The 11,226-nt window shown below is 45.2% G+C and overlaps 1 protein-coding gene across 1 annotated transcript; it reads left to right on the top strand.

Annotated features, from left to right (window-relative positions):
• Window positions 1–410: 410 nt before the first annotated feature.
• On the top strand, window positions 411–10,864 carry LOC132585764 (zinc finger protein 135-like). Its single transcript, XM_060257650.1, has 9 exons — window positions 411–464; window positions 2,910–3,384; window positions 3,621–3,741; window positions 4,991–5,061; window positions 5,269–5,395; window positions 6,110–6,229; window positions 7,279–7,404; window positions 8,470–8,945; window positions 9,024–10,864. The coding sequence occupies exons 2-9, from the start codon at window positions 2,962–2,964 to the stop codon at window positions 10,353–10,355; spliced, it is 2,796 nt and encodes a 931-aa protein (XP_060113633.1). The 5' UTR covers window positions 411–464; window positions 2,910–2,961; the 3' UTR covers window positions 10,356–10,864.
• Window positions 10,865–11,226: the final 362 nt, after the last annotated feature.

Below are 11,226 nucleotides of genomic sequence, written 5' to 3' on the forward strand. Positions count from 1 at the left end.
TGAGGGGAGAAAAGAAAAAAAAATGCAAACACACATACACAGCTGGCGTATGGGGGAGCCTTATTCACATTTCCTTATTTTCTGTTCAACCATCCCATTTTCTGAGTTGGCTGAACAGTTACAGCACAGAATACCCAGGGTGTGCAACCCTGTGCAGAGTTACTCCCGAGCAGCCCCACTGAACTGCATACGTCGTCACAGTTGGCATCCTGGCTGAAGTCCACTCTGTCAGTGCTGCTTCTGAGAGAAAAGCACGAGACGCATTTTAATTCTGTCTGCAGTACTGAAAGAGTTGAACCGAGAGAGCTGTTTGCTAGAGAGGCCGAGCAAGGAGGAGGGCGGAAGTAGAAAAGCTGTTTTTCTGTACGGATGGAGGAGGAGAAAGGTTTGTTTCTGAAGGGGCTTCAGATGTGTAACAGCTGGCGGAAAGCCGCCCAGTCCCGATCCTGAAGGTCTCCTCACAGGTAAGACATGGAGCGGGCGGAGGGATAAGCTCTTAACTCTTGGAAAAGAGGAATGCTGGCTGTCATTGGAAGAATCGCACTATGCCCTCAATCAATGAATGGAGAATACGCTCTGGGACTGTTTTATTATACTTGGAAAAATATCCTCGTGCAGTTCTACAGCACCCCCCCCCCCCCGCAAATCCAAGGAAGCCTTCCTGAAGCTATGGTTTCCTATTCTTACATACCACTTTGACCTTGACATTTTGCCAAAAAAACCCAACAAATGTTATCATAATCTGATATTTTTCTAAAAGCAGTGACACTACTATTGCATTTTGGCTTTATTGTGTATATGGGTTTTTATTTGTTTGTTTGTTTTCCCCCTCCCCCCTCCTTTTCTAGGAAGTCAGTTCACCCTGTACATTCCGTGCATTCTATAAGCTGAGCTTCTTTGAATTCTGTCAGTGTGTATTCTCTGTGTATGGAGTTTATTATGCAGCTTTTTATTTTGATCATATTGTCTTGTTGCATCTACTTCTTGAACTTTGTCTGATTCTGATTCTAGGATAATGGTATAGATGTGTTATTATAGGTTTTTGTCTGGGGGGAGGGGGATTTAAAAGGTTAAGTATTTTGTGAATATTTCACTACTCCTATATCAGTTTTAGAAGTTTAAAATAAGAGAATGCAAAAAAAAAATTTAAAAGAATGGATTCAGGTCTTAGTGTTGGTCTGAAGCAGCAAAATGACGTTTGAGTCCTGGGGCACCTTTAAGACACTAATGACATTTTATCCAAGAGATTTTTTCCCAAGAGTTTTTGTTTGCACGCACCCTGCTTCAGATACATTGAAGTGGAAGTCACCAGCCCCTACGCATAGAGGATGAGCAACAAATTAGCATACAACATAATGAAGATGTTTAACAGATTCCAGGATCAAACAGGAATAAGAAGCTTAGTTTATATCTATATCCAATATCTATGTTTACCATTTGTTTGGGTTTAATTCCAGGGGGAAAAAAGAGATGTCAAAATTGGAGCTTGATGAGCAGATTTATCCTTATTCATTACGCAGGGCTAACATAGCTAACTGAAACCCTGTTGTTATCTCCCGTCTGTTTCCTCTCAAGTTTAACACAGGGTCTCAGTTACTCTTGGGAGTTTTAAGTACTTTCAAAGTGTATTTTTGTGATGTATGTTTTCATCTGTGAGCTGCCTTGGTGGCCTTTGTGGGGACGGAGAGTTTTGTAAATAAAAATCAATTCTCAGCCATGGAGGTCTCAAGGAAGTCCAGAAAGGAGTCCGAAGCCTGATCAGAAGAGGAGGGGTTATTCATGCCAACAGGCTCCTTCACAGGCAGAGGTCATTTTGTAGAACTCATTTGCATAGCTCATTTGCATATGCCACACACCCCTGACATCACGGGAATGTGTACTAAATTATATCAGCTCAGCATCTTCCTTAAAATGCTTTTTAATTACGATTGTCATCATAAAACCTTACTCCTTACAATTGTCAAAATAAAACCTTACTTTTAAATTACTTTCTCTTATGTGGCCACAGTGGCATGATGAAGACTTCCATCTGTCTGCTTCGGTTGTTTTGCTTGTTTTCCCATTTTTTGTGTGTGGGGGGAAAACATTTCTGCCTAATGTTTCCACACTTTTGAGGAGAGTTTGCGAAATCTTATAGTTGAGCAACATTCTCACAGAGGGGCATTGTTCCCTCTATGCTGTTAGCGTGAGCTAGCTCACAGATTTTTAGCCTCCAGCTTACACATTTTTGTCTTAGCTCAAGAAGAATGACTCCAGAGCACACTAATTTCTGCAGCAGCTCACAACTTTAATGCCAGTAGCTCACAACTTTAATATCAGTAGCTCACAAAGTAGAATTTTTGCTCACAAGACTCCGCAGCTTAGAGGGAGCATTGCAGAGGGGTTGAACAATGGAGCCCAGAAGCAAACAAAATTGGGGGGGGGGTAAGAAAGAAAGAGCAAATACAATTTAGAGGTTCTGGAGCCCCCTCCTGTGAGTTCCTGCCCAAGATGAGACCTGTCAGGCCATGCATATGGGCTCCTTCATTTGCCATGCATTTACCCCCTCCACCTGACCTTTCCCTGGGGGTTCACTGTCTCCCCTTGCTCCCATTCATCTAGGAAGCCCGTCTGCCCTGACCGGGAGAGGCTGGATAACCCCCAGCCCATCCCCTCTGCTGGCTGTGTTGACAGAGCTATCACCTAATGTTTCCACATTATTGAGGAGATATTGGCAATACAAAATAGGCATATCTAACAAAGCTTGATATGTAATATAGCCCAATATGACATTAATCCTGATCTGCAACAGTGATGCTCCTTTTGATCCACCAAGCCCATCCTTCAGTGTCTCTTGATCAGGGTTCGTGATGTAGCTCCATTCTCTTTTGTTTTCTTTCTGTCTTTTTGATTTCCTTTTTTCTTCAAAGCCACGTGAGTGCAGGTATCTTTCCACAGTCAGAGGCGACCCAAGAGGTGGGGATGGAAGAGAAGGATCCAGAAGGACCTGGATTAGGCAAGAGATCAAGGAGGAGTCCTCATCCCACCAAGGCTGAGAGTGGTGTGGAATATTGGGAAAGAGCTGTGCCAGAGAACCTGTCTCAATACCCTATGACTGCAGATGTATGCAACCGATGGTTCCGGCAGTTCCGCTACCATGAGGGCTATGGACCCCGAGAGGTTTGCAGCCAGCTCCATGGACTTTGCAACCAATGGCTGGAGCCAGAGAAACATACCAAGAAGCAGATGCTGGACCTGGTGATCCTGGAGCAGTTCCTGGCTATCCTGCCCCAGGAAATGCAGTGCTGGGTGAGAGGATGTGAGCCAGAAACCAGTTCCCAGGCAGTGGCCCTGGCTGAAGGTTTCCTCCTGAGCCAGGTAGAGGAAAAGAGGCAGGCAGAGCAGGTGAGGGGGTTTCCTTCATTCATTTCCAGCATGACCTTGTCCTAAGTCTTCCCTGCCAGTTATTTCTGACTTTAGAGAATTCACTCGGCTGGGAAGACAACCGAACCCTGATTCTTGGCCACATGGCTGAACCGGCTCTGCTGGTTGATACAAGGGTGAGGAGTCTGGGAATGGGGCAGATTCTGTTACCTCAGCCTTTTCCATTTCTTCTCTTACTAGTCTCCCTGTTATTTCAGATGTGGGCACCAGCTGTAAAGATGGAAGCCAAGTTCTGTGAGATGGAAGGACCTTGGTCAGAGGAAAGTCAGTGGGAGCAGGCCCAGAAGGATGCCCAAGATGCCCTGTCAAGTGGTAAGGGTGCTTCCTGACCTAATGGGATTGGGGCATATAGTCAAGTCATTGGGTAGAAGGTTTGGGGCAAGAGAAACGGGAATCTTCTGCTCAGTACACAGACTCAACTTCTGGGACTTAATGCCACAGGATGCAGTGATGGCCACTCACTTCAGCGGGGAGTAGACAGATTCCTGGAAGGCAATTCCATTCTAATTTGCATTAATTATCTCACTTTCCTTCCATTGGAGTGACTCAAAGAAGGAAAGAAAGACAAATGTGCATGCAGCTGTTAGCCATTGTGAATAAGTGAAACCTCCGTGGTCCCCTGAGTTGGATGGCCCTGGCTAGCCCACTCTCATCAGATCTCAGAAGTTAAGCAAGGGCAGCCCTGGTTAGTCCTTGGATGAGAAATCACCAAGGAAGTCCAAGGTTGCTATGCAGTGGCAAGCTATGGCATAGCACCCCTGCACGTCTCTTGTCTTGAATAATTCTAGGGTCCCCATAGGTAATTTGTTACTTCACACACATATACACTGTGTGTATGTGAGAGAGCCAGTTTGGTGTAGTGGTTAAGTGTGCGGGCTCTTATCTGGGAGAACTGGGTTTGATTCCCCATTCCTCCACTTGCTAGCATGGCCTTGGGTCAGCCATAGCTCTTGCAGAGGTTGTCCTTGAAAGGGCAGCTGCTGTGAGAGCCCTCTCCAGCCCTACCCACTTCACAGGGTGTCTGTTGTGAAGGAGGAAGGTAAAGGAGATTGTGAGCTGCTCTGAGACTCTTCAGAGTGGAGGGCAGGATATAAATCCAATATCTTCTTCTTCTTCTACACAAACCTATGTTCTGGAGTAGTATACTGCTGAAAACCCATTACCAATTGTTCATAAGCCCCTTTCTGTCTTAGATGGCCTCCTTCTTTTGCTATTAATTTTTTGTATTCCGATGCCATTTGATGATATGTGACCCATTGAATATTATTTCCTTCACTTTGTATAGCTTGCCAAGATTTTATTCTTCTGTGTCTTATCATATAGTCATAAGTTAAGTGATCGGGTTTTTTTTTTCCTGGTACTTGCATTGCAATAGACATTGATTGGTGATGTCAGGGGTGAAGTAGGTGGCATTTGTGTATTAGTGGCCCTTCTAATCAACACCCCCTGCCCAAGTCTCATGGGTACCTTCTCTCCCTCCCTCCCGCATAGTTTATTTAAACTATAAATATGACAATATAGGAACTCAAGACTAAAATTCACCCTTCCAATTTTGTCTCCCTTGCAGGCAGTGAAGAAATACTGTCAAGTTGTCATCTTTTCAGTGGAGTGCAAATGTCTGCTCCCCCTCTGGTCCAGGTAGGAGGGGTGAATGGAGGACAGTCAAGCCCTGCTACTTTCTCAACGACACCATTGCTCTAGCCATCTAAGCAAGAGAGGCTCTGAAAGCCACTCCCTTTACACATAGCAAGCTCTCTGCATCATGTACCCACCCAGAGTTCCCCCTTTCAGGGCATCATCTCTGCCTGGAATGGTCTGTGACAAGGAATCTGCTTTTTCTTTCAGTCTCCCTTTTCCTTTGAGGAGGTGGCTGTGTGTTTCACCGTGGCTGAGTGGGCCCTGCTGGATCTGGGCCAAAAAGCTGTCTATAGGGAAGTCATGCTGGAGAACTACGGGAATGTGGCCTCTCTGGGTAAGGATCTTTCATAGATGCCAATGGCTGCCATTGGGATGATGTATGAATCAGAACATTAAAAGGCAGCAGGGCTTTTTTGTAGCAGGAACTCCTTTGCATATTAGGCCACACACTGCTGATGTAGCCAATCCTCCAAGAGCTTAGAGTAGGCCCTGTAATAAGAGCCCTGTAAGCTCTTGGAGGATTGGCTACATTAGTGTGTGTGGACTAATATGCAAAGGAGCTCCTGCTACAAGAAAGGCCCTGAAAAGCAGTCTGTGGTTATGACAGTGACATTCAGCATGGCTGGTTAGAGTAACCCAAGCCCCTTGGCTGATCCAGGGCAACTCCAGGACTTTGGGTGGAAGTGAAATTGACCTTCAGCATATCTGGTTAGAGTGATCAAAGCCACCTGGCTGATCCATGGGCAACTAAGGCCAGTGTCGTGGCCATCCCCAAAGCCAAAGTGGGTGTCCTGGCCAGCGGCTAGGTGAGGCTGAGAGGCCCTCTGAAAACTCTGGAAGGGGCCAGATCCCAACTTCTCAGTGGCCAACCTCTACCACATGCTGTTGCACCAGATGTGCATCTTCTCTGACTGTGATCAGGAAAGGATCCATCTTTATACTGATTGGGATTTTGACCACGCTTCAGAAGAATTTTTCCTCTCCCTTGGATTTCTTTCCTTCCCCATATAAGAATGATCACTTTCTGTAATTTTCTCTGCCCAAGAAGCCAGGAATGCAAGAGAGACTACAGTGGAGAGAGATGAAGGCCTTGTGTCCGAAGAATGGCTGGAGAGTTTCTTAGGAAGATCTCCGGAGCTTCTTTCTTTGTCAGATGACCTGCCTGCTAGTGAGTATTCTTCATGGTTATGTCAAGTGAATGGGCAAGGAATAGCACAGGACCATTTCTCTTCAGTTCTAAGCAACTCGTGGTCAAGCCCACTAAGTAAGGAGGGAGGGAGGCCATGTAAGCCTGGGATGTGGAGATTCAGGAGCTCCTTGTGTCCGAAGAATGGCAGGAAAGTTTTTCAGGACAATATCAAGAGCCTCTTTCTCTCCCAAATGACCTGCCTGCTTGTGAGTATCTTTCATGAATATGTCAAGGAAACAGGGGACCTTTCCTCTTGTTTTAAGCAGCTCTTGGTTTAGTAGGGAAGGAGGCCCCTAGGTCCAGGATGTGAAGATTCAGAAGCTCCTTCTGGGGATGAGCTCAGCTGTGGCTGTTGAGGGGCTGCACTATCCTTAAATACTGGATATTCCAGGGGGAGGGAGGGATACCTAAGAACAGCTCTGCTGGATGAGGCCAAAAGCACATCGACCCTTTCTGACTGTGATCTCCTGGATGCCTTCATTCCTTAGGTGAATTGGGTTAATGGCTCTGGGTGTCAGTGGCCCTACACTGCAGGGTTGCTTTTCTCATAGGTTATTACCTGCCATCCTAACAAATGGTACCTCTTCAAAAACCATGGGGTTCTCTTTTGAACTGCAAGATTCACTTTGTGAGCTCCTGGCTTCTCACTGCCCCATAGCAAAGATATATTTGGGTGAGGCTGTAAACCATCCTCCTTGGCTGTCATCACATCTAGAAGGACACTCTCTTCAAGACTGGATGTTTTGATAACTTCTTGTTCAATCATCAAGAGCGGAGAATCAAAAGAGCTGTATGGCACTGTCAAGTGGGAACAGCAGGAGAACGAACCTTTGCCACTTTTCCCCTTGAAGTACATACAGAAGGTGGTGGGGAAGGGAGGGATAGGCAGAACATGATATCATCTCTATGGGAGGGCCTGGCAGGGGCTGAGTTTCAGAGGAAAGAAGATCTGACCAAGAAATTGTGCATCCATTCATGAGCAGGGCCTGACTTCTGGCCTGGGTGCTGATGGAAACTCTTTATTCCAGCAGCAGATGTAGAGGAGACAGCTGGAGAATTCCAGGGATTCTCCATAGAAAATGTCAAGAATGAAGATGCTGAAGGAAGCTTCAGAGATGGAGACAGACCACAGAGACAGGAGGAACGCCCCTCAGGTAAGAGGAGGAAGAAGCCCATTCCTTGCTCAGGAGGGGATTTCCTTGAAACCACCTCTCCAAGAAGAAAGGTCAGTCAAAAAAAGAAGGGGGGGAAGGCCTGTGTGTGAACCAGAGAGAATCAAGAGTAGAAGGATAAGGAAAATAACAATGTGGGCTTTGCATAAACCTTCAGTCAGAGATTGCATGGCATTTCACAGATGCCAGTACCCTTAGGGGAGAAACTGTATAATTGCTTGAAGTGTGGAAACAGGTTCAGTCAGAAAACAGTCCTTCCTTCAGGTGGTTGCCTCCTCCAGCCCAAGAATTTTATAATCTCTCTTTCTCCTCTCCCTGATTAGGTTAGACTGGGTTGAAGAAGCTTTTGCTGAAGTCTCCAGGAGTTTTTTCTTGAAGCCCTTGTAGTCTTTATTGCTCCAGTGCTCTGATCCAAGCTTTGGGGTGTGGGAAGAGAACTTGACTATCCCATTGTCTCTTATCTGCTCTCGGCTTAGAGAGAACAGGCCATTAAAACTCAGCATGAAGGTTTTGCTCAGTTCAAACCTCCATCCAAAATGTATTTCTTCACTCTTTGCATCTAAGAAATCACAAAAGTGGGGAGTCTTGGAAATGGCATCTCTACTGTAGGAGGCTTAATGTAGAAGAAGATATTGGATTTATATCCCACCCTATACTCTGAATCTCAGAGCAGTCACAATCTCTTTTACCTTCCACCCCCCCCCCCACACACACAACAGACACCCTATGAGGTAGGTGGGGCTAAGAGAGCTCTTACAGCAGCTGCCCTTTCAAAGAAAACTCCTACGAAAGCTAGAGCTGACCCAAGGCCATTCCAGCAGGTGCAATTGGAGGAGTGGGGAATCAAACCCAGTTCTCCCAGATAAGAGTCTGTGCACTTAACCACTACACCAAACTGGCTCTTAATGTACTTGGAAAGTGTATATGATTAGACACTTCAATGCATAGCAGGAAGAAACCACTGAAATCTTTGTAGTCTGGATAGAATTTCAGGTGCAAATTAGACCTCCTTGCATGGGTTCTAATAGGATCCTTCTATTCCAACAGGAGAAGATCAGAGGAATGAGGAGGATGAGGAACTGCATCATCTGTCACCTGATGAAATCAAGAATGAAGATGTGACGGAACACTTCAGGAATCAAGGCAGACTTAAGAGGCAGAAAGGCAGCCACACGGTCAAGAAGAGGGCTAAACTCATCCATTGCCAAGGAGGGATTTCCCAAAAAGTCATTCACATGGTGGAGGAAACAGACAAGGGCATGGAGTACGGAATGAACGTATCAGATCAAACCCAGTGTAGGATTTATTTACAAATGCATAGTGGAAACAAGTCCCATCAATCTCTGGAGAGTAGAAAGACCATGATCTACAGAGCAGAGCTGTGTAGACAGCAAAGAACACATGCAGGGGAGAAAATTTTTAGGTGCTCAGAGTGTGGCAAGAGCTTCTCAGAGAATTCAGACCTTGTTCAGCACCAAAGGATTCACTCAGAAGAACAGCTATATATCTGCTCAGAGACTGGAGTGGCATTCTCTGATAGAAGAAAGCATAAAGTGCACATCCAAAAGCACAGTATAATGAAGGCACATAAATGCTTTCAGTGTGGAAAGTACTTCAGATACAAACGACAGTTCATTGTGCACCAGAAAGTCCACAGAGGAGAGAAACTTTTTGAATGTTCAGAGTGTGCAAAGAAATTCAGCCGCAGTGACCATTTTCTACAACATCAGCGAACCCACACAGGGGAGAAGCCTTTTGAATGCACAGAGTGTGGGAAGAGATTCAGTCAGAGTACCACTCTTCAAAACCATCAACGAACACATACAGGAGAGAAGCCCTTTGAATGTCCATTGTGTGGGAAGAGATTTAGTCGAAGTAGCATTCTTCAGCAGCATCAGAGAACCCATACAGGGGAGAAGCCCTTTGAATGCTCAGAGTGTGGGAAGAGATTCAGTCAGAGTGTCCATTTTCAACAGCATCAACGAACCCACACAGGGGAGAAGCCCTTTGAATGTTCGGAGTGTGGGAAGAGATTCAGCCAGAGTAGCACTCTTCAAAAGCATCAACGAACACACACAGGAGAGAAGCCCTTTGAATGCTCGGAGTGTGGGAAGAGATTTAGTCACTGTAGCACTCTTGAACAGCATCAGAGAACCCATACAGGGGAGAAGCCTTTTGAATGCCCAGAGTGTGGGAAGAGATTCAGTCAGAGTGGCCATTTTCAAAAGCATCAACGAACCCACACTGGAGAGAAGCCCTTTGAATGTTCAGTATGTGGGAAGAGGTTCAGACAGAGTAATGCTCTTCAATATCATCAACGAACCCACACAGGGGAGAAGCCCTTTGAATGCTCAGAATGTGGGAAGAGATTCAGTCAGAGTAGCAGTCTTCAAAAGCATCAACGGACACACACAGGAGAGAAGCCTTTTGAATGCTCGGAGTGTGGGAAGGGATTTAGTCACTGTAGCACTCTTGAACAGCATCAGAGAACCCACACAGGGGAGAAGCCTTTTGAATGCTCAGAGTGTGGAAAGAGATTCAGTCAGAGTGGCCATTTTAAATGTCATTTACAAACCCACACAGGGGAGAAACCCTTTGAATGCTCAGAGTGTGGGAAGAGATTTAATCATAGAAGCAATCTTCAACAGCATCAGAGAACCCACACAGGGGAGAAACCCTTTGAATGTTCAGAGTGTGGGAAGAGATTTAATCATAGAAGCATTCTTCAACAGCATCAGAGAACCCACACAGGGGAGAAGCCCTTCAACTGTTCAGAATGTGGGAAGAGTTTCGGTCAGAGTAGCACTCTTCAAAAGCATCTAAGAACCCACACTGGGCAGAAGCCCTTTGCATGCTCTGTGTGGGAAGAGATACACTTAGAGAGGCATTCTTCAACAGCATCAGCAAACCCACACAGGAGAGAAGCCCTTTGAATATTCAGAGTGTTGGAAGAGGTTCAGTCATAGCAGCACTCTTCAAAAGCACCAACAAACTCACTCAGGGGAGAAGCCCTTTGAATGTTCAGAGTGGGAAGAGATTCAGTCATAGTGGCATTCTTGAAGAGCATTAACACACCCACCCAGGGGAGGAGCCGTTTGAATACACAGAGTGTTGGAAGTGATTCTGTCATAATGGTGCCCTTCAAGAACCCACATAAGGAGAGACCATGTGACTACTTAGCCCAGAGTTGTCAAACACGTTTGTTTTGAGGGCTAGATCAGGCAAAAATGTCACTTTGTCAGGCTATGGCATGTTATCATAAAATGTACGGCTAGTCCAGAGTTATAAACTTCAAAAGGGACAGAGGCAGATCCAATTATCATTTTCTTTATAAACAGCGTTACAGTATTGCCCTTATTTAACAGTCCTTTAAATGACATATATTGCTCTGAATTATTGCATCAAAATTTGGAATTAACATCTGTGCTTATAGCAGTCTTCAGTATGCTGTTTAGTTGTGAATCTTTATGCTAAGAATGTGCTTTTGATTTATGGACATTTATTACAGAAAAGAGCTGCTCACAGACATACCTTGTCCCAAACGTTTTTATTGATTTATCCTCGAACAAAGTTGCACACTAGTAGCATATAATGATGTAAAATACATAACCATACATGCTTCACCATGGTATTTATTAATCTGCTCTGCTGTGACTATCACAAGCTCAAATGCTGTTTTCAGGATGCCGATGATAATTTGCGTAATCTCCCAAGACAGAGTTAAGTGGAATGTTAGCAATGCATTATTACATTCCGCAGCCAAATGAAATCATGGGCAGCCATTTTCTACCATGTAAGATGAAG

The sequence above is a fragment of the Heteronotia binoei genome, chromosome 17 (assembly GCF_032191835.1).
Source record: "Heteronotia binoei isolate CCM8104 ecotype False Entrance Well chromosome 17, APGP_CSIRO_Hbin_v1, whole genome shotgun sequence".
Classification (NCBI taxonomy): domain Eukaryota; kingdom Metazoa; phylum Chordata; class Lepidosauria; order Squamata; family Gekkonidae; genus Heteronotia; species Heteronotia binoei.